Source organism: Ochotona curzoniae, unplaced genomic scaffold, assembly GCF_017591425.1.
Source record: "Ochotona curzoniae isolate NIBS_2020 unplaced genomic scaffold, NIBS_Ocur_1.0 contig_908, whole genome shotgun sequence".
NCBI classification, from domain to species: Eukaryota; Metazoa; Chordata; class Mammalia; order Lagomorpha; family Ochotonidae; genus Ochotona; species Ochotona curzoniae.
Window position 1 is genome coordinate 7,011,816 of NW_024466607.1, and position 22,528 is coordinate 7,034,343.

General features: G+C 57.8%; 1 protein-coding gene across 5 annotated transcripts in view; it reads right to left on the reverse strand.

Moving 5' to 3' along the window:
- The window catches only part of SLC6A6 (solute carrier family 6 member 6), a 64,641-nt gene that overhangs the window by 32,463 nt on the left and 9,650 nt on the right, over window positions 1-22,528 (reverse strand). For 2 of the 5 annotated variants that reach the window (XM_040995263.1, XM_040995261.1), the window contains exons 2-3: window positions 19,284-19,327; window positions 7,807-7,915 (exon numbers count right to left, since the gene is read on the reverse strand). In XM_040995263.1, coding sequence (XP_040851197.1) covers window positions 7,807-7,825 — 19 coding nt within the window. In that variant the 5' untranslated portion in view covers window positions 7,826-7,915; window positions 19,284-19,327. Of the gene's footprint in view, window positions 1-7,806; window positions 7,916-19,283; window positions 22,130-22,528 lie in introns of those variants that run through there. The other 3 variants (XM_040995265.1, XM_040995264.1, XM_040995262.1) reach the window with 2 other exon arrangements.

The window sequence follows — 22,528 nt, forward strand, 5'->3', positions numbered from 1 at the left end:
TGGAGGATGTGGGGCTCAGCTCCCCCCTGGAGAAGGTCTCAGGGAGGGAAGCCAGAGAGGCAGGGGCCGCCCTCCTGGATACTCCCCAGACAGGACCAGGGGACTGAAAGGCCAGGCAGGCCCTCGGACAGAAGGTGGGAGGGGGCGTGCTTCAGCCTCTGCTGGCTCTCAACGCCAGGGCACCATTGGCACCAGGGCACCACTGGCCGTGGCTGGAATGGACCCTGCCAGGATCAGGAACCTCCTCCCCTGTGGCTGTCCAGAGCCCTAGCTCTGCACTCTGGGCCCCCAGACCCACTTGCTACTTTAGCACTGAGAACCTGCTAAAACACAGGGATTGGCGGGGGTGCTTCAGGAGACTCCTTAAGACCTCCTCTTCCCTAGGCTCTGGTTTCCTCCAAATCAAGGTTTCTTGCTCCTTGTACACCTGAGATCCATCAACCCCACTGCTGGCCAGGATGTTGGGAGCCTAGAGGGGGGCAGAGCAGGGGCTGCCACATGCCTGATGTTGGGGAGAGGGGCACAGATCTCAGTCAGTGCCCTGGAGCATCTGGCTGGGCTCCTCCAGCCCCCTCAGGTCCCTCTCCCCACTCTCCTGTGGGCAGCGAGCCTAGGCCCATGCGCACTGGTAGAACATGTAGCCCACTGCCCAGCTTCAGCCCCTGCCACAGAGCTGCCTCACCCCACGGCCGCCAGCGGCCTTGCCCAGGTCTCTGACCGCCCACGTGTGCTTGGGGAGGTGCAGATGCGGACTCCCTAGCCCCATCCTGGGGACTCGTCCCACAGCCCCCGGGGCTGCCTGGCCGTAAGCAGCTGGCCTCTGCGAGGGCTCGGCCCATCCCAGTGGTTCTGCTTCTGCTCTCCACCACACTGCGTGTTTCTGGCAGCCACCCCCGGCTCACCATCACCATGGTGACCATGTTCTCACCCAGGCACGTGCAGCAGCTTCCTCCGCCTACCTCTGATCTTGTACCAATGCAGGGCTGAAGCAACTCACACAACAGAGACAGCTGGCCAATGCCCCAGCCCGTCCGTCCTCACCGGCTCAGCCTGGACTGCAGAGGACACTGACCGCACAGGCTGTCCTCAGTCCTCCTTGCTGCATGGTATTCTGGCCTCAGCTACCAGAGCTCACAGTTCCCCCAGTGGCTGCCTCAGGGCTTAGCTAGCAGCCGGCAACTACAGGAATCTCAGAGTATGAGGTCTCACCCAGAGGCTGGGTGACCTCAGCTAGTTACTCAACCTCTCTGTCAGTGTCCTCATTTGTAAACTTGGGGTGATTGTGTTAACTTCCCCGGGGGTGTCATGAGCATTACCCAAGTGGGGAGGGGCATGAACAGTGCAAGGCCCATGGCAAGTCCATCTGAGTGGCAGGTGCTTCCATTACAACTGCTGTGACCAGGCGCACCCTGGGCCTTGGGATACACAAGGCTTTTCTCTCGTTCAGGTCAAAACCAGCAATACTGACCCCACAACGGTCAATAGTAACAGCAACTGTGACAATGTGTCCTGTCCCTTGGCTGGTTTCCTCCAAATCAAGGTTTCTTGCTCCTTGTACACCTGAGATCCGTCAACCCCACTGCTGTCCCTCTGCTGGCCTGGCCTGACCTCAGCCACCCCATCTCCACAGACCCAGGGTCAGGCCCGTAACCCCTGCTGCAGGCCAGCCCTCGTGCGGAGCCTGCTCAGGCTTGAGGCCGCTGTATCAGCAGGCTCACGGCAGTCGCTGCATCAGCAGGCTCGCAGCAGCCACTGCCCTGGGATGAGCGCTGTTGTCCTTGGCAGGGGCCCAGAGCTGCTCTGTAGCAGCGGAGACATGCAACCCTCTTTCTAGGAGCTCCCTCTTCAGTTCTCACAGCTCTGAGTGACCAGAACAGCCCTTGACAGTCAGACAAGCTTCCTGTCCAGCCCCGCTGCAAACCCTCTTGGTCTCTGCTCTGCTGGTGGCAGCCAGTCACAGCTGTGACTGAGTCTGGCTTGTAACGCAGCCACATTCAAACCCGTGTCAGCCTCATCAAGATCTGTAAGACAGCCCGTTATCCCCTTTCGGTGTACCTACCCCCAGCCCTGGCAGTTCTCACTTGGCCGAGCTGAGTGCAAACCCAGCTTCCTTGTCTCTGCTCAGGCGCTCTTGCGCTGGAAGAGATGCTCAGCTCTGGCAGGGCAGGAGAGCTGAGGCTGAGCCAGGACAGTGAGGCAGCACACAGGGAGCAAGGAGACTGGGGGCAGGAGACTGGGGCAGAACCTCTGCCCTGGCTCTCCCAACGCCAAGGTACATGGGAGGACTCCACACTGCTGAGCCCACGGGCATGGACTATGGCACCTAGCAGCTCATTCCCATGCCATGGGGAGCCCAGACCTTTGGTTCCTTTTCCTGGAAAAATCGGCTGGAAGTTTGGGAACTTTCTGTACCTGTTTGCACACCCCAACCCTGCAGCACAGCATCTCCTCTGCTAGATGAGCAGTGTTTGCACTTCTTCCAGGAGACTACAGCACCCAAGATCCTCCTGGCCCTGACCCGGCTGCTAAGGAGTTCCTGCCACCTTGGGCAAGACTGCAGGTCCGGCCTGTGCAATAGCCTAGTAGTTATCCTCGCTTTGCATGCACCAGGATCCCATACGGGTGCTGGTTTGTATCCCACTGGCTCCAGTTCCCTGCTTGTGGCCAGGAAAAGCAGTAGAGGATGGCCCAAAGTCTTGGGACCCTGCACCCACGTGGGAGACCCGGAAGAAGCTCCAGGCTCCTGGTTTTGGATTGGTTCAGCTCCGGCTGTTGCAGCCACTTGGGGAGTGAGCCAGTGGGCAGAAGATCTTTCTCTGTCTCCCCTCTCTGATGGAGGCCAGGATGAGGCTGCGTGATCTGGAGCATGTCATGATGCATGAGCCTCAGCTTCCTTACCAAGAACAACAAGTAACAGCTGCCCACAGGGATGTAACGGGATGAGGCACATGCAGTGCCCAGTACAAGGCCAGGCACGGGCCAAGCAAGTGATAAGCTTCAGTTATGGCTGAAGACCACCACCCAGCACACCGCGGTTTTATTCTACTGGGTGTCAGGTACCACACCTGTAAGCTTAGAGAAAGGAACCAGGGAGGCGAGCATTTGATGTTCAGGTGCTGACCGGAAGCTGCGGCAGCTGAAATGTGGATCAGACATCTGGATATGAGAGGCGGATGCTGCACAGGGCAGCTTAACCCACTGCACCACAGACCCACCCAACCGATGCTCTGTTTGCAAACTCATAAAAAGAGAAAAAAAAGTGGGGAAGGCCAAAACAGAGTGGTGAGATGGAAGAGGTATGGGTCCAAAGATACAGAATTTCAGCTACACATGAGGGAAAGTGCAAGTGACGCACAGCCACGTGACAGTGGGCAAGCATGGATTTCAAGTGTCCTCATGCCAGCCCGTGTGACCTTACACTCACACACTTCTGTGAGGTAATGCACAAGTTAATGAACTGGATTTGGGCACTCTCCGATGCTTGAAATATCCTGTCCTACACCACCAACAGGCGCAACTTTTGTCAACTCAAAACTAAAAGCAAAAGGAACAGCAGTGCATTCATTGAGCGCCGACTCTATGCACATTTCTTTGGCACCGTGTTGAGCTTCAGCTCCGGGGCCACCTGAGCCACGAGGAGGGACTCCAAAGTCCAAGCGCGTGCCACCGCAGCCGTCACGGGTCACCAGCTGCAGCTCCCACAAGCAACGGGCTCCGGCGATCTTCAGCAGCAGCTGCAGGCCACTGAGTGGACGCATGGCACATGGCAATCGCAAACTGGGACATGGCTCAGGGCCTGGGGGAGCAGGCGGCATCGGGGACACCAAAGGAAAGCACAGACCCACCAGGACAGACAGCCTGCCACTGGCTAGCGGGGCAGCTATGTGACGCCATCACACCCCCTTGGGGCACACCTGTTTTGGAACAGAAGTCAAAGGAAGACTCTTTTTCTCTCCCAAGAAGCCAATCCTGGGGTTAAGCCCAACTCAAGCCTTCACGCTCCACCACCCCAGCGCGCAATGAACCAAGAACAGGCAGAGCTGCTGGCAGCGAGGCCACAGGGCAGAGTGGGGACTGCAGCAAAGGGCAGCTCCCACATGGGAGCCCGCATGTTCCAGGATCTGAACTCAGCCGCTGGCCAGAGTCCTCTGTGGGTCAGGAGGTGCTGACCAGGCAGCCCAGGGCCCTGAGGGCTGGAGCTGGTGAGGTCATCCAGGAAGCCCCACGGGGCTGAGCCGGGAACCAGCTGAAACAATGATCGGCCATCTCCTGTCTTAGTGAAAGTGAGTTCAGTCTGGGAGACTGGCTGGGACCTCCCTGGGGATGGGGCCTGTGGCAACCCAGGGTTGACTGCTACGGAGGTGTGCTCCATCTCTGGCCCCACTAGTAACCCTCACCCTAAGTGCCACCTAGGTGAGCTTCCTGGCACCTCCTCTAGCTTTTGCTCAGTCCTCACCCTGCAGCAGCTCTGGCTTCATGAGAACCCCACCTTTCCCACCCTGGGGCCACTGAGGCCCAGAACAGGGGATGGCCTAGGGCCAGATCTGCAGCTTGGACGGGGGCAGGGAGGGGGCCTGACATCATCAGCCTGTTTTCACAGGCAAGGGTGAACAGACTGGACTTGGGGACACTGCCAGGATGCAGGTGGGGACATGGAGCAGGTGCAGCCTGCAGCCATCGTCCCCATGCAGAAACTTAAGAAGTCTGCTCCCACCTGTCCCAGCACTTGCTGCTTGCAAATGGCAGAACATGACCCAAAGCCCCGAGAACCCGGTTCAGGCACAGAGAAGAAAGTGAGGCAGAGAGGCAGGCAGAACTGGGCCGGGGACAGAGGCGCTAGGATTCACAGTAGCCCGGAGAGGCAGGATCTCAGGCCAGCCACAGAGCCAGGCTAAGGCAGTGACTGGCGCATAGCCCGGTCTGGGTGTAGCTCTAATGATGCTGGGTGCCCTGGACGAAGTGACTCCCCTTAGCCCCTCAGAGGTCCCTGGCAACGCTGAGCCAGGATACCTTTGGCAAGCCCTCAAGTTAACGTTTGCCAAGAGCCTGCCCTGCTATGTGCCAGAGACAGAGTTGATACTCCTGAAGTGGAGAGCGGTATCAAAGATTGGCAGAAGACAACAGATGTAACTAGCAGGGGATCAGATGCCCACCTCATGGTAGATGCCCAGGAGAACCCACATGGGCACACCCTGCAATGAGCCCAGCCAGGCACCAACCCACTCACTCAGTACAGAGCTGAGGCTGCTGCCCAAGGTGATTCGCAATCAAACGGCTAGCCCTAGAGCCCTTGACCTCACACACCGGAGTGGGGTGTGTAGGAGCCTCTAGGATCTGGGAGAGCAGCACTGCCAAGAGGCCACACGGGACACAGGGAGCCTTGTAGGGGCCCCTCCCCCAGCACCAGGGAGCGGCCACCGTCTTCCTCAGGTGCTGGGTGCCTGGGCAGGGGCGGGAGCTGCCTTTCTATGTAAAAGGGACCACCGACCACAGTGGCTATAGCCAGCCCTTTGGCTGAGCAGTGTCCTAAGCCCTGCCCTCCTGAAGCCATGCTTTGAAAAGAACAGGGGGCACTTCCTCTGGCCCTGGGCAGTGCTCCCTTGGGGTGGGGAGAGGGGATGGCTGGTCTGCAGCAACAGTACCATCTCTCATCGGACCCCCACTGACTGCCCACCTTCTATACACCAGGTCCAGAGTCTATGCGCCCCACCCCCACCCCGCGAGAGACACAGATGGCCTTCCTCTCCTCGGGGACCCATGGTCCAGAACCAGGAAGAGATGGCTGGCTTTGCAGAAGTAAAGCAGAAACGGTCCAACAGGTTCAGAGGAGTTCACAGGCACCACTGAGGGGCGGTGGCAGGACGCCCCCCCAGCCCAGCTGAGCCGGACCTGACACCTGTCTACAAGAAGCTCAGTCTCAAGGATTATCTCCCCAGCACACTCCAAACGGCTCCACAGGCCAGCGTCTGGTGCAAACAGACTGCTTGGGACACAGGCGTCTCATGTCACTGCCACGTCCCACGCCCAGACTCTGCTTCCTGTTTGTATGCACCCTGACGGGCAGCAGACAACAGCTCAAGCACTTGGGTCCCTGGCACCCATGAGAGAGGTCAGGGGTGAATTCTGGGCTCTGGCTTCTACCTGGCCAGGTACTTGGGGAGTGAACCAGCAAACGACAGATCTTTCTCCTCTCCTCTCACTGATGGGGAGAGGCACCATGCCACCTCCACGGCCGGACACAGGTCTCAGAGCGGGCACACCCGTGGATTCTGCACACATGGGGATCCTGGGAGTCCTGGCTCCCAACCTGTAGGTCACTTGTCTTCGCTGGACACTGCTGGTGCTCTTAGCACTGAGCTTTCGGAGGCTTGCTTTCCTGCTGTGCTGTGGGCGATCAGCCGCTTGGTCGCTAGGCTATGGGGTGCAGGATGGAAGGGGAGGATTGTGGGGACAGTGGTGACTTCCTCTCCCTCCCCCTCTGCCTGGGCCTGGGTGAGTCAGCAGCAACAGGCCAGGCCCTGACTCACCCCATCACCCTCCCGGCAACCCCCTTCTAGTCTACGCCGGAAATGGGGGTGGAGCAGGTTCAACCGAGATCCCCAGGGAGGCACTGCCAGGCCCAGAATTACTTTGGAGACCCACAAAAAAAGGCACCCCCCAAAAGCTTTGGTGGCTATTTCCTCAAACTTCCCCTTCTGAGCTGTAAGAAGGCTAAAGTGCTGAGCAAAGCCAACAGGTGGGGGCCCCTCTGCGTGCTGTAGAACTGGAATGAGATGGATTCCTGGGCGACAAAACTGGCCCAACACCCATTCCATCACCAGGGCTGGGCAGTAAGTCCCGGCTCCATGAAAACCAACCAAGGCATGGCTTTGAGCGCCATGGTCACTCCTACCCATCAGCCTCAGTGTTGCCATCTGTCCAATGGGCGCAAGGCTCCATCCACAGTGGGAGGCACTGCCTGCTCGCAGATGTTGGTCAACAGCTGTGGCCCCAACACTTTCCTCATTCAGTCGGGCTTCTCCACGCTCCCCCTGCCTTACGCCAACTCAGAAACAGAGGGGGACCACGGCACAGCCTGGGACGTAGCAGGTCAGGCACAGGCGCCCCCCCAGGGGTTTGTGCTATAGACCCTTAAGCCTGGGTTCAGGCTACCTCTGCCCAGGATCCCCCCAGCTACACTCTGCTCACATTTTTTCCTTTCTCAAGCCATCATCCTGCAGCCTGGTGCTGGTGTTGGCTGCTACCCGACACAAGGCCCAGCACCATCACTGCTTGCCAACAAGGAAGACACGTTCAGGGCTCCCAGGGACTTAAAGCGTAGGGACCAACAGCCTCTACACTGTGGATTCCTGTGAGCTCCTCACCTCTGGGAGAGTGAATAAGCAGAGAGCAGACACCACTAGTATGGAGAGGGTTGCACCAGGACATGCTGGCCCGGGATGGTTGACCTGAGACTCTGTAAAGCAGTGCCTCACTCCTGGGGACCACACGCCATGTCTTTAGAAAGGCAACTTCCACTAATCATTTCCTGAGCAACTTCCAAAGTGACCTTGCTGTCTTTCCTGGGCTCCCCTAAATCCTTGCCAAGCACAGCCGCCACACGGTCAGTCCTGGTACATCCATGCACAAGCCCACTTTAGAGATGAGAAAACTGAGGTCCCGGCCCAGATCAGTGGTGAGACTCAGGTGCAGACTCCAGCCTCTTTAGGTCCAGATGAGGAGGTCGGGGACAGGGAGGTTCCCGACCGCCCCAGCCCGCAGGACTCCAGCGGGCACCAGACAGAAGTGAAAGCTCCGGTTTCAAACCTGGGTAGACGGGGCTCATATTTAACTCTGTCAGGTTGGCAGGTGGTGGCGTGGTGGTGGCGGCAGCTTCCAGCACTAAAGATGGTGTTTACCAGCAGCTACTGCTCGGCTGCAAGAAAAATTCAGTGTTATGATCTGCTCCAGGCTGGTGCTGGTGCCGGCCACCTGCACACACAGACCACCCATGGGCTCTGCTGCCCTTGCTCCTTCGCGCAGCTCTGCCAAGGCCTCCAGGGATGCCCGTTCAGGCACTGGGGACCCATGCTGCCTTCTCACACCTGCCACTCACACCCAGAGCACCACTCGGCACCCCAACTCCCTGCCTCGTGGAGTCCTTGAGGGAGGGCTACCGTGGTTCACAGCTGCCTGGAGGAGTCTTGGTGGTCCTCCATCGGAATCTGAGGCTGCCACATTTCCAGTCTCCACCTCCCACCCCATGTCTCGGGGTTGCCTGCTGGGTTCTAGCACAAAACCACACACTCCAGGGCAAGGTCTAAAGCTTGGCTTCTTCCCTAGCCATGAAACTGTCCCCTGCTGACCCCCAAAGACTCATTAGAGGCTTGTTGCAGGGTACCCCAGAGCCTCATCTGGGCCCCACCTCCCTATGTCTGAAGTGAGGACTCCTGAGTCCACCCAGCTCCATGGCTTTCAAATGCACCCCAAAAAGGCTTTGGAGATGGGTGAGATAACAAAGAGAGGGGCTGGTAAACTGGGGTACCACTGGTCAAGGGTGGAACAAATGACCAATGGAAGAGGTCATGATGGCTGACAATGCACGTGGGTATGCCCCCGAGTCACCTCGGCAAGCTCTCCCCAACCTGGGGAGCCAGTGGCTAACCCAATAGCCACCTGCCTCACAGAGGGGGCTGAAGGTCACCCATTCTCTGCTGCCCAGAGGACTGGGCCTTCTGGGCCCCCCATGTGCAAATAAACAAATGGAGGTTCAGAGCGGAGACATGACGGAGTCCAAGGTCACCAGGTGTGCAAGTGGCAGAGTTTGGGTTTCCTCCTAGAACCAGGTGTGCAAGTGCCAGAGCTAGGTTTTAGACCCAGGCTGAGGCCTATACACCCTAGCTGGCTTGCCAAAGCCATGCAGAGTTTGAGAAATCCTGAGAAGGGTCAGTAGTTCACATGGCTAGAAGCAGAGTGGGGTCTGATCCTGGGGCGGGGCGACAGACCAAGGAAGCCTGTACTTGGCCCTGCCTGCACCCAGGGCAAGGGGCAGAATTCAGCCAGCCTTGTTCTCTAAGGACAGGAATGAGCTCCCAGGCACATGTGTGGACCCTGGGGCAGAGGAGTCAATTGCTCCATGCAGTGCTGACAGGGGCAGGGCTGCCCCAGCTCCCTGCACCAGACTGAGAGCAGGAAGCCTGCAGGAGGCCTGGCGACTACGACTTGACCAAGGCATGGCCTATCCTCTCTGGGCTGATGGGGAGACCCCGACAGCCAGCAGGTGCAGTGTCCTAGCTGTCCCTCTGCACACATGGACACACACAGCCCTCTCCTCCCCTCTTCTCTCAGCCACCCACCCCAAGTACATCTCTAAGTATTGCAATTTGCCCCAACACAGTGTGGGGACACAACTGTCCCGGCTCACACAGTTGCTGACTGAGCTCCACATACAGGCTGTTCAGAACAGTACTTGGCACGCAGTGGGGTGTGGGCAAGTTCAACCATCAAGGCGGTGACTAAACTGACCCATGTTTACCCTGACACCAAGGTCTGCTCACAGTAGCTCCCGGGTACCACACTGGCTCACAGACTCAAGCCCAGGGCTCCAGTGAAAGTCACCTAGTTCTGACATTTGGGCCACTATAACAGCCCTATCTCCTATTGGCTGTGTCTCGCGGGGGGGTGGGGGGGTGGGGGAGTGGAGACTTGCCTGTTCTTCTGTATTGGGTGTGGCTGGGAGACCCAACACAGGTTTAGCTAAAGGTCTCTGGGCACCTGTGCCCCCTCACACACACTTTGGCACTAAATGACAGCTCCATCGAGGCACTTGGTGGCTGCCTGGCACTTGCATCCATGTGAGTTTGGCTTGCGTGCAGCTCGGGAGCCAGGGTGAGCTCACAGGGCATAGGGTGCCCACTGCGGCTGATGCACACGGACCTCCCATTACAGGGCCAGGTGCACATGATGGGTGTATGCCTGACACACACATCTGTGCATGCTGTCACCCATCCTCAGGCAGCTGCTGGCTCCCTCCCAAGTTCGCATGTGGAATCTGGAATAGTTCACGAAATTCAACACCTTCAAGGGTCCAACGTCCCCATTTTACAGGTGAGTAAACTGAGCCCCGGCCTCCCACCCCAGACATAGGGTTATGACAGCCTAGTCCAGAGCCTCAGTCTTTGATAATGTCCCAGCCTCCGTGCAGGAACTCCTGAAGGCAGCCTAAGCCCTTATTTGTGGGAGCTCTTTCCAAAGGACACAGAGCCCCAGACCCCAAGGATCTAGCCTGCAACCTACCTTGGGTCAGCTCAGGGGCTGAGAGGCACCATCAGGCAAGGCCTTGAGTGAAGTAGGTGGGAAGACAGAGGCTCCCATCGCGGGTCTGGGGCAGGAGCGTGGGGCAAGCAGCACTCAGCAAAGTGAGCCATGCCCACCCACAGCTGGAGCCTGCAGGAAGCCCCACCCACGCAGGCCCCAGCCCTAGGAAGCGACCAGGGTGCCCCACCCCCCAGGATGGTGTCCCACACCTGCCCACTGCAGGCCGACTCCCCTGGTCCTGGTTTCCCAGGGAACCGCAGCTGCTGGTTACCTCACAGGGTATGAGTCACAGAAGGGAGCCAGGGTGGTTCCGGGAAGGGACAGAGGCCCTGGAGCAGACAGGGACACAGGGGAAAACCAAGCGTGATGTGCCCACACGAGAGGTACAGAGGGTTGGAAGCGGCCCATGGGAGGGCGGAAGACGACAGAACCCTGACGATGAGGTCACAATGGTCTTCCAGCCGGCAGCTGGGACACCCGGAAGCTGCGTTTTTCAGAAAGAGGTAGCCCCATCACAGCTACCACCTCCACCCATCACCCTGAGCTTTCAAAGTTGCTGCGTTTTTTTACAAAAACTCTAGCGTTGTATTTGAAAGGTGGTATAGCAGAGATATAGAAATATAGATGTACTGGAGGAGGCTAGGGAGAATCATTCACCTGCTGGTTCACACCCCACAACAGCCCAGTCTGAGCCAGGCTGAAGCCCGGAACCAGGAACTCCACCTGGGGCTCCCCTGTGGGTGGCAAGGAGCCACGTGCTCAAGTCACCAGGCTGCTGCTTCCCAGGGTGCATTAGCAGAAGCTGGATAGAAGCAGAGTGCAGGGGACTTGAACTGGTGCTCCCAAAAGGGATGCAGGCATCTCAAGCAGCACCTCAACTCACTGGACCGCCAAGCTGGCATATCCTGCCAGCGGCTCCCAAGCCCCGGAGTCACACCCTGCTCTTCCCCATCCTTTTCTGGGAAGCCTTTTTTGACCAGCCCCTACCCTTGGCCCCCTGACCTCCTCAGAGGTCACAGGTCCCTGACTGCTCTAGAGCAGGAGCTGGCCCGGGACCTGGGCAGGGATGAGGAGGGTCCTGTTTATTGCCATAGCAACTGCTAGCTGTCCTCATCGCAGCTATCCTTCCATCACTGAACTGGCAGCCTCAGTGGGCACCCGAGTCTTGGTTGTGCTGGACCCTTGCTGAGTGTCCAGCAAGTCATTCTTCAAAGACTCAGTAAGGATCAGAACCCAGGTCTGAGCTGGCCTGGAGCCAGGCTCACACAAGCCCTGGCCACAGCTGCGGCCAATGGCCAGCACGGCTCCAAAACGCTCTGAGAGAAAATCCCTGCTTAGTTACACTCAACTTATTGCCAGTCGAGCAGTGCCACCATGGCTAGAAAATGCTGACCCCCAGGTAAGGACTGAAATTGCTTTTTTTGAAGGGCAGGGCTAGAGAGAAAGAGACACAGACTGAGCGAGCGAGCTTCCATTTTGCTGGTTCACTCCCCCACATGGCCTCATTGGCTGCAGTTGGGCAGAGTCCAAGCAAGGAACTTCATCTGGCTCTCCAACAGGAGTGCTGGGCCCAGGCACTTGGGTCATCCTATCTTCCCAGGCTCATGAGCAGAGAGCTGGATTGGAAGTGGAGCAGGGACTGAAACCGTTGCCCACAGGGGATACCGGTACTTGTGGGTACAAGTTAACTAGTTCTGCCACAATGCCAGCCCCCATTTACCCTGAGCCTGGCTAGAGCAACTAATCTGCCAGCATCTGAGCAGTAGACGCATTATCACAAATGAATCAGAGGAAGGAACAAACCGGCAGTTGTCTCCCAGCCTGTACCTTGTGTCTTTTTTAAACCGTCACTTAAAATTATTTATTCAAAAGGAAAAGTGATGGAAAGGCAGAGAGATCTTCCATCCACTAGTTCATCGTCCACCCTCCCCCCGCCAAAAGGCCTGTGACAGCTAGGGCTGGGCCAGGAAAAGCCAGGAGCCTGAATTCCAGCCAAGTCTCCCATACAGGTGGCAGCGATGTTGTGCCTGGGCTGTCTTCCACGGTGTGTTGGCAGGGAGCTGGATGGGAAGCAGAGCAGCCAGGACTGGAACAGGTGCTCCTGAGCGCCCTGCTTTGGGAAATGCAATGGCATTCCCCTCCTCCCTGGTCCCCTTACCTCACCCATCCCCTACTCTGTGACCCTCCTGTAGAGTGTCTGACCCCTTGCTGCCAGCTTTAGTTGGCTGGTCCACCCTGGGGACAGCCCTGAAGGATTTAAAGACTCCTTCTCCTCCTTGGGTGAAGGCACCCTGAGATTTTAAGCACGGATATGGATCTGCCAGTGCTCAGATCCCGCTACGGCTGCTGGCCTCTGGCTCCTCAGCAGGCACGGCTACAGCTGCTGGCCTCTGGCTCCTCAGCAGGCACCTGTTCAAGAGGCTCTGTTCCACCTTTGCCCCTGCTGTGTCACCTGGAAGATTTTCTGCAGAACCTAATGCCACCTCCTGCCAGCTGCCAGCGTGACCTCAGGAAGGTGAGGCTCCCTGGAGGCCCTCAGTTGCATCATCTGTGAAATGGGCCATCTTGAATGTCACAGGGAAGGTATCAGGAAGTATCTGGGTACACAATGGGCTTCACTCTGGGGAGAAACAGAATACCCTGGCCCTCACCCTCAATTGCCCTCTGTTCCAGGCTTGTTTAACGAGCGCGCGCGCGCACACACACACACACACACACACACACACACACACACACACACACACACATGGGTTGCAGGCCTGGCCATCTCCTCCCAAGGCACTTCATGGGCTCCCAATACCAAATAGGTTGGCAAACAGGTTGGCAAGCACCTTAGAGCAGACTCCTCCTGGGCCTTAGATCTCCCCCTCCTCCACTGCCGTCTATATGTTTCCTGTGCACCAGTTCCCATCACAACAACCACCCAGCGTCCCTACCTTTCAGGGGCCCCCAGTCATCACAAAAGGACTTCCAGCTCTGTAGCGGGCTCCCCAGGGATGCTTCAGAGCATGCCCTGGCTGGTCATAAGTCCGTGGGTTAGGTGCCCACACTCCCTTTTGGAGCACCTGGGTTCCACAGCCCTCTGCTAACACAGACCTGCAGCGGGTCGGGGGGGAGAGCCGCATGATGGTCCAAGTGCTGGGGTGCCTGCCACCGGCATGAGAGACCTGGCTGGAGCTGCTGACTCCTGGCTCACCCCCATTCAGCTCCAGCTATCTCTGGCAGTCAGAGAGTGAACCAGCAGGTGGACTCTTCCTGTGTTACTCTGCAGCACCCCCTCCCCTGTCCCTACAGATTCACAGAACCCACCCCTGGGTGAAGCAACCCAGGTCCCCTGGCCAGCCCCTCTCCCCTCTGCAGGGTCCAGAACCAGGCCCCAGCCCAGCCACGCCCCCAAGGGCTCCCTCCAGGCTTTCCTTTATGGTCAGGCCTTTCCCCCTGGGCTGTTTCTTTACTAGGGACGCCCTCAACTGACCTCCGAGTGGCTTTGGAGCCTTCCGTGCCCAGTTCACCCTCCAAGATCTGATGGCCTGATTTACACTCTCCCCGGGCCAGCCGGGCCCCCTAGCTCTGAGGACCAGTCCACAACCATTTGTGACTGGATGATTAGACTTTCAATTCTCAGTTTAAAGACGCTTTGAAATTTCCCCCAAACTTCCCCTGACATCAAACACACCTGCCCAGGCCTTCCTCTGGCCCAGCATGGCTGGAAGGGGTTCAGGAAAACATCGAAAACATGCAGGACTAGAATGGCCAATAGGGGACCAAAGATTTCTACCCCGGCCTGGGGGAGGCGACAGGGCCTGCTCCCAGGAACCCCCTGCAGGCTCAGCCCTGGAAGGCCCTGCAGGCCTCAGCCGGCCTCAGGAGAGGGTGCTTGGGGTGAGGAGTAAGCCACTTGGTTTTGGGATTAAGTCAACCTTATGAGCACTATTATGACTACTGCTACTACATGCAAGTGTTGACACCAAGCCTTATCAGAACCCCAAACTGCCATCTCCAACATATGCCAGCTAAGCAGTGGCCATCACAGTCCCTGTCTTCCAGATGAGACCCCTAACGCATGAGCAGGAAGCAGCAGCGAGGACCAAGGAGCAGGGCCTGAGGTCTCCAGATGCCGTGTGACCCTCTATGAGCCTTGGGGACATCATGAGGAGCAATGAAGGGCAGGTGGAGGTCACGGTTGCAACCTGCCTCCCTCCACCCTTCTGGGGTCCTCGTCCCTCTCACGGCCACCCAAGCGTCTATTAGGTCACTTATGTCCCTCCTCTCCCCATCCAGCCTTGTGCCCCATCCCACCTGTACCACCCAGCAATGCCCTGGGTACACAGTGGCTGCTCGGGGTGAGTATTGTGGTCCAGGTGGTTAAGCCACTAATGACAGCACCCACACCCCATATCACAGCATGGCTGGGATCCTGGCTGCTCTAACTCCCATCCAGCTCCCTGCTAATGTGCCTGGGAGGGCAGCAGAAGATGGCCCAGTGCTTGGGCCCCTGTACCCACATGGCAGAGATTCTGGGACCCAGCCTCAACTATCTTCCAACAGTCAGGCAGTAAACCACTGGTGGACAATCTCGCTATCATCAGCCTTTCAAATAAATACATAAAAACAAAAGCAAACGCTTGTTTCTTCTAAAATGTGTCTCTCTGTGTGTGTATATATACACACTCAACATTCACTGAATGAATGGATGCTGCATAAACAGCTCAATTCACTAGGCAGCAGTGGGAGAACAGGGCAGGGTGATAAGCCTCAGGGCTTCGCCTCCCCAGCCTCGCTGCACCTGCAGACAGACTGGGGCAGGTCCATGGGGGTCAGCCCCTGCTGCCTGGATACTGAAGCAGAGTCTGTGGGCAGGGCTGGATGCAGGTGGAGGGACAGGGACCAGACCTCACACGCAGTGCTCTCTCCCTAAATGATGCTCAGAGGTGAGCATGTCACATTCGGCAACTATCACACAGTCCACACTTACCCGAAAAGTGACTTCTGGTGTACCTGGCTGACTGCACAAGTGCCCTGTGGTTCTCCAGCCCAGCTTACAAAGCTGAGCACAATCATATACTCTGCATCCACAGGCCAACTCCCTCCCTCCTGCCCATCCAGGGGAAGCCTCCTGCCAACTGGCAGCACACACCTGTGAATGACCTCTGGGCTCCCACATTCACAGGGATCCATGGCTAAGGATGCCATGTGAATGACACATGTGCTGTATCCTATCCTGCTTCCTAGGCAGACACAGCTAATGGATCACAGCTTCATGCCCAGCACTAACTCACTCATCAGAATCTGGGTGTTCTGGGCCTCCGGGAACTTAACAATCAACATTAGCCTGTAGGGACCTGCGCTGTGGCACAGTAAGCTAAGCTATTGCCTGCAATACCAGCATCTCATACAGGCTTCAATTTGAGACCTGGCCACTCCACTTCTGGTCCAACCCCTGCTAATGCTCCTGGGAAAGCAGTAGAGGGTGGACCAAATGGGATCCTGCACCCATGTGTGGGAGACCTGGATGCAGCTCATGGTGCATGACTCTGGCCATTGCAACCATTTGGGGAGTGAACCAGTAGATGGAAGATTCTCTCTCCCCCTGTATCTCCCTCTCTAACTCTGCCTTTCAAAAAAAATTTTTTTAATGTAGTCTGTTACAGATTTACTGAATTTTGAGTTCTGCCTATGGTTGCTATGGTAGGGCCAGAACACATGGCGTCACTGGTCTTGTATGGCCAGATGTCCCCTACCCAACCCTACAATATTGTCGAGGAACTAAAGATGGAAAAACACCAGTGCTAGCTGTATACCCAGACTCCTGAGACAGAGGAGCCTGCGGCTGCCGCGAGAGCCCTGAATGTGGGAACGGCCAGCTCTGCATGGCTGAGCAGCCACTGCATGCCCCTCGCAGTGCCAAAAGCAAGAACATCGGTAACTGCCCATCCCTGATCCTCGCCAACACAGAAGCCATGGTCCACATCACGCCCTTTTTGACACAGGTCCCCAGGGCCCAGAGAGCTCTTGTCCAGCATCACACAGCAAGGAGAGATGGATGGCATTCACACACAGCTCATCAAACCCCGAGTCACAGTCCTGCAGAACCACACAGTACACCTCTTTCCAGAGCGTGCATCTATTTTCACCCTGGGTCTGGCCAGTATTCGCGGCGACTTGCAGTGCCCTTGCTTTTCCTGGTCCATGCTGGCAGACTGGGGGTATCTCTCCTCCCACCTGTTCACTGTGGCCCCAAGGGCAGGGGCTCCCCAAGGAACCCCATTCCCTCTCAATATCAGAGGTCAGCCAATTCAGGGCAGCCTTCAGGGCCCTAGACTTGGAAACAAGTGCTGGGTGTCCCAGAGGTGCGCGCCCCTAGCTGGCTCAAGTGTCCAGACAAGGTACCAAGATGCCCTCTCAAAGCCAGCCTCGGCACTCAGCCCGGGCAGGGCAGGAAGTGTTGGGGGCCGGCAGCCCAGCCCCATGAGTACACAGACACGCACCTTGCATGTTGTGTGCTTTGCAATGAAGGAGATAGTCTGTGTGCAGCCAATCTCCCATTGCTGGGGAATGAATGACCCAAGCCGGCCCCTACACAGGAGGAGGCCTGCCCACCCACAGTCTGTGCCAGCAAAGCATCTCACAGGCACAAGGCTATAGCTATGCCCTTGGTTGCCTCCTCAAGACACCAGACCTTCCCAAGGGCTCTCTAACAGCTCCATGGCCACTGCGGGGCAAAGTGGCAATGGGCAGGGCTTTGTCCTCTCCTCAGCGTCTGCCCACTTTCCCACTGTACCTGCTGCCTGGCCAGCCAGGAAGTTGACCTCCACGTTCCCAACAGCCCCTCCTCCCGCAGCATTCACAATGTGGCAGGAGCCTTCTGTCCGGCAGGGATCTCCCCTCTCCCTGGAACCACCCAGAGCACCCAGGAGGGAGACCTGGTTTTTAAACAGGGTTCTACCAGCCAAGGGAGGTGTGAGGGGGCGCAGCTTTGGGGATCCCACCAGGGAGGATGAAACGCTGTCTACATGAGGTGCTAGGCAGCTGCGATCATAGAGCAATGACGTCACTCCCACCAGGTCCCAGCTACCTATGCAAGCCTCCTCGGAGCTCTCACCATCCCATTTTATAGGTAGGAAAGCTAAGGCTCAACAAGACCCAAGGAATGTCCTCAAGGGCCACACAACAGCACGGGCTGGAACTGCCTGATTCGCCGGCTCCTCCGAGTCCCAGCCTTAAGCCCTTGGAGCTGTTCTTTGACTGACACTGGGAAGAAAAGTCCATATACTGCAGCCATCCCCTTTTTCACACGGAAGCTGCAGGTCAGAGGCCCCAAGTCAGTGCCCAGCAAGGAGGGCCCCACAGCGGGCAGTGCTGACAGCATCTGCCCTCTCCACACCACATTGCCAGAAGAAGCCAAGAGGCTGCCTGGAGGAGGCATCAGACAGGGCCCCTCAGCCTCCACTGCCTTTCCTGTCAGTGAGCGACAAGCAAGGACAGAGCCACAGACCTCAGCCCAAGGGACAGTGACTGCCTCCCCTCTGTCCGTGTGGCCCCTTGCACAGCACACAACACACTCTGGTGCCACAGCTCCCCAGCTGCTCCTGGCTACTCATTAACCAGCAGGCGGGGCTGAGGAAGGGAGAGTAGGGGCTGGCTTTGACCCTGCTCCCAGCCCGGGAGCTGTGGACACTAGGGCCAGGCCACCTGGGTTGAAATCCTTCCTAGCAAGACAACCTCAGGAACAGCTGGTTCCCACGGGCCTCAGTTTCCCCATCTGAACAACAATCCCTTGGTGACTGTAGCAGCAGCACCGGTATCCATCCATAAACGACTCAGCAGCAGTTGGTCCTGTCTCCACCCGTCTCAATCAGGCTGTCGAGGGGCAGCTGAACAGGTGCGTTAACCCCCATCCCGCCCTGTGGAGTCCTGTGGATGGCTGGTTGGTGACGCTCATGCCGGGAGCCTAGGAGGGACGGCAAGGACCGTGAACATGCCACGCAGCCTGTGGGCTCCCTCCACGCCCCACTCTGCACTGTACGGAGGGGAATCCCACTGGGCCTGCTGGGATATCACCACGAGAACACACCTCTTCGAGGTCAGGCTGCCTGTGACACAGCGCAAGGCCAGGCCGCACACTAGCTCTCTGCCTCACCTCCCAAGTGCCCCAGGGGCACACTGAGGCAAGGGCACTGAACCCTCCTTCCCCCGCCTTAGAGATCCCTACACTTCAGGAAGCCGGGGTTGGCAGATTCCAGAGCAAGTCACAAGCCAGCCGAGCAGCAGGCTGAGCCTGAGGCTGTGTGGTTCCAGGCTTGGGGCTGCACAAGTCTCCAGGGTTCATCCTACTGTGAGCTGTGGGGTGCATCTCTCACTGAACGCCCCAGTGAACACCTGAGAGGGACTTCAAGAATGAGATGCCCATTAAACCCACTTCAGAACCCCCTTGTGAGCCTCAACGGAAAAAGCCAAAAAAGGCTTTGATGCAAGCGGGCGGTGGCAATGAGCGCAGTGTCACTAGGGGCTGAGCTTAGATGGCAGGACTGTGTCAGTGAGCAGGCAGGGAGGAGATTCGGTTAAGCAAGGGCCTTCCCCTTGGAAGGATGGGGTGAAAGGGGCCGTGCCTGCTGTTTACTCCCCGTGATTCAGCAGCTCCAGAATATTCCGGTGACTTTTTACAGAACACACAGAGAGGATGCAGCAACCAGGGGAGACACACAGGGTATTGGCTGAACCGGTCCTGTGTTACCCAGAGCAAGAGCTTAGCAGGTTCCAGGGCTCCTGGCACATCCCCCCTCTGCAGGATGGCCACACGTACCCCTCCCAGGTGTCTGTCCCCCAGTCTTCTCCAGCAACTCTGGCAAGCCTCCAGCCCCAGGCTGGGACTCCAAAACAATGCTCACCCCTCCTCCCTGTCACACACAGGGCCCAGGCAGATCCAGGTGGTCAAACCCAGCCAGAGAACCCGAGGCCATCTGGGCAGAGGGGCCCAGCCCACTTACATTTCAGAAGCTGCTCAGAAGGGGCTGCAGTTTTGGCTCTTCACCTGTGGTGAGGACAGAGGAGAGGCGTGGTCAGGGCCCACGTGCACAGAGTTCTGACCAAGTCCAGGAGAGGAGAGTCAGACCATCCACCCCCCCAACACACACACATTCTTTCTCTTTCCCTCTCCACAGGAGTCGGGGTGTCACCCTGCTCCCCTGGGGAAGGCTGCCTTCTGCTAGCTACTCATGGGTAGTTGGGCATCCCCAGCCCAGGCTGGGCCGCCCACCAGCTCCTCAGGAGCAGATGCGGTCAGTGGCACTCGGAGCCTCCAACGCTTCTCCATTTTGCAGGGCTTGGGGGCGGGGCAGACTTTGTCTCTGAAGCACCTGCCTGGGGCTAGGGCAGAGGCCTTGGCCTCCCAGGCCACCCACCAGTGGAGCTTGGCTCTGGACTGGGAAGGCTCCCCCAGTTCCCAGGACAGAAAAATGCAGACAGCCAAAAGAAACCGGTCCCTTACCTAAGGGAGACCCCTGTTTGAACGAACACTGAATCTGGATTAGCAGAGGCGGGCAGGGGTGAGGAGGAAGGGCATTCGAAGCCTCCGGGACTTCCTCATCTCTCTGTCTGGCCCTCCCAACAGTCGCATCCCCAGACGCTCACAAGGCCTGGTAGCTGCCAGCAAATTAGCTGACCTCTTGGTTACGTGACGGGCCCCACCGGCTCCTGGGCCTGAGGGGTAGCAAGGACTCACAGCTCGGCGGCATCTTTGTGTCCCAGGTCCTGTACCCGGCACAGAAAGCCCAGCCTGAACAAGACCAGGGTGGTCTCCGCTTTCCCTGCGCATCCCCGCCTGGCCGCACCCCGCCCGCACCACGTCACTTCCTGGGCGGAGCCTCAGTTCTGGGAAGGCCGGTGTGGGTCCTGCAAGGGGCCATGTGGACCCCGCTCTCTGGAACACCACGGGAAGAATAATGTTTAGCTCACGGAAGAGAGGAAGCCAGCTCTGTAGGCTCAGACGGACACTCCACCTCTGGGGTTCCAGCCTGCTGGCACCAAGCCAATTCTGGGACCAGCCTAAACCTACTCCCCTGGAAGCCAGCGCACACCTGTTCTCAATCCAAGGGGTGTGGGTGCTGCCAGGTGGGTGTGCGAGCCAGGTCTAGTCAATTAGAGAGAGCTGCCATGATTGGGCTCAAGGACAGGCACCTGTCAGTGCCCAGGTACTTAGAACAATTGCCAGATATGGCTCAAAGTGCTGGGGAAAGACAGGCCCTTTCCAGGTTGGGGTGGCTAGCTAGGGAGAGAGCGGACACCCAGAGCAGCTGGGGCACCCTAAAGAGAATGGAGCAGGTATCAGGAGACAGGACCCCAGAAACACCACAAATCAGGCTTCATGCTGTCCCTCAGCACCTGGGCCTACCACACGCTGAAGGGATTCCGTAAACGTCGTGACTCCTCGGACTCCTCTTAGCCCAACAATCCGGCCCCCAGCACTGCCTCAAGAGCTCCGTGGGCTCTGCTCATCCCTTACCTTCCCCTACTCAGCCCAGCGGAGGCGGGGCAAGCACATGACAGACAGCTGAGGCCCCGCCCACAGTCATCCAGTTCCGTGGCAGAGGCTCAGTCTGACCCCGCCCCAGCCCAGACCCCCAGCCCCAGCCGCAGGGATGTTGTCAGAATTAAGCGCCTAGAGGGCCTCCTACTAATGGCCCGTAGGGATCTAAGTGGGCCTGAGATCCTGCATTCTGGTAAGTTCCCTGGTCCTTTCTGCTGGTCCAGGGATCCCATTCCCAGAGCACAAACTCTGCACCTGCACTATTCACCCAGTGGCTGAGGACCGGGGTGCTGGAGAAGCAGGCCCCCAATTTTTAAAAAATGCTCATGTGGTTGTCAGGATGAGTGGGCCAGGTCCCAGGTGAGGCCATTACCCAGGAAAAGAGCAGAGGCGGCTGTGAGAGTCCATGCTGCCTTCTCGGGTTCCAGCAGGCCGCCAGAAGCCCAGGGATTCCCCTACCCATCCCCCCATCTGTCGAGCAGTCAGCAAGGCCAGTGCCAAGTCCTGCTGCAGGCCGAATCCCAGCACACACCAGGGCAGCCGTGCACGCTCGCGGGGAGCAGGGCCTGGCTCGCTGGGCTCGTCCTGATTCACATTGCTCTTGGCTGGCCCCGACGAGCCTCCTGTGGTTTCTGGACGGCAGACATGGTCGGTAAGCCTTAAGAGGCTTTCCCGCTGCAGTCCCCTCCAAGGTGGCACTGGCCCAGAGGCCCAGCTGGCCCAGCTCCCAGCCCCGAGACCTTGGACCAGTTACCTGCTCTGGTGACCTCGGGTTTTCATAGGCAAAATGGGAAGAATAATGTCTCAGGGTGGGGGGGGGGGGCACAAGCCAGGGAATGATGTTTCTGGAACACAGGGCCGGGCAAGGCACGGGCACCTGGGGTTCCCAGGAGGGTTTGTTTTGGAGCGGGAATGGTGAATCCCCATGCTCACTTTTCCTCACATGATTTCCATGAGCCTTCTGGCAGCCCTCCAGTGTTTCCTTTTCAAAACCTGCATGGATATCAGCTTCCCTTTCAGTTCCGGGGGTTTCATGAAGTTTCTGAACCACCCTTATCTCAGGTGTCCCAGAGCTGTTATCTTCTTTATCTCTTCTACTCCCTCAGTCCAGACCCGTCCCCCCCACACCTGCTGCTTAGCCAGGGGTCTTTAGCCCCCAAATGGGAGCTACAAGATTCCATCACCAAGAAGCACTCAGAAAGCTCATGGAAAATGTGTGCTGTGGGAACCTTCTGTATGGGTTTCAAGCCCCTTGCACCGAAGGAAACTTCCAATTCCACTCTTCTTTTTAAAAGATTTATTTATTTATTTGAAAGGCAGAGTGTAGAGACAGAGATCTTCCATCCTCTGGTTCACTCCCCCAGGAGCTGGAGCGCCATCCAGGTCTCCCACATGGGTGCAGGGGCTTAGACACTTGGGCCATCCTCTGCTGCCTTCCCAGGTACACTGGCAGGGAGCTGGATTGGAAATGGAGTAGCCAGGACTTGAACTGGCACTCTGATATAGCATGCTGGTGTATACCAGCCCCAATTCTATGTTTCCACAACCTTTTGGAAGCCCCGTCATATCTGATGTTGTTTGTGATGACATCACTATGAGACAGCCCAAGGATGTGATGCAAGGATGTGATGTGATGTTAGCTGCTTCTGCTTCTGCTCAGGCCCTGGCCAGGGGCGACCAGGGGCACAGGTGGGTGGGTCCTGCCTC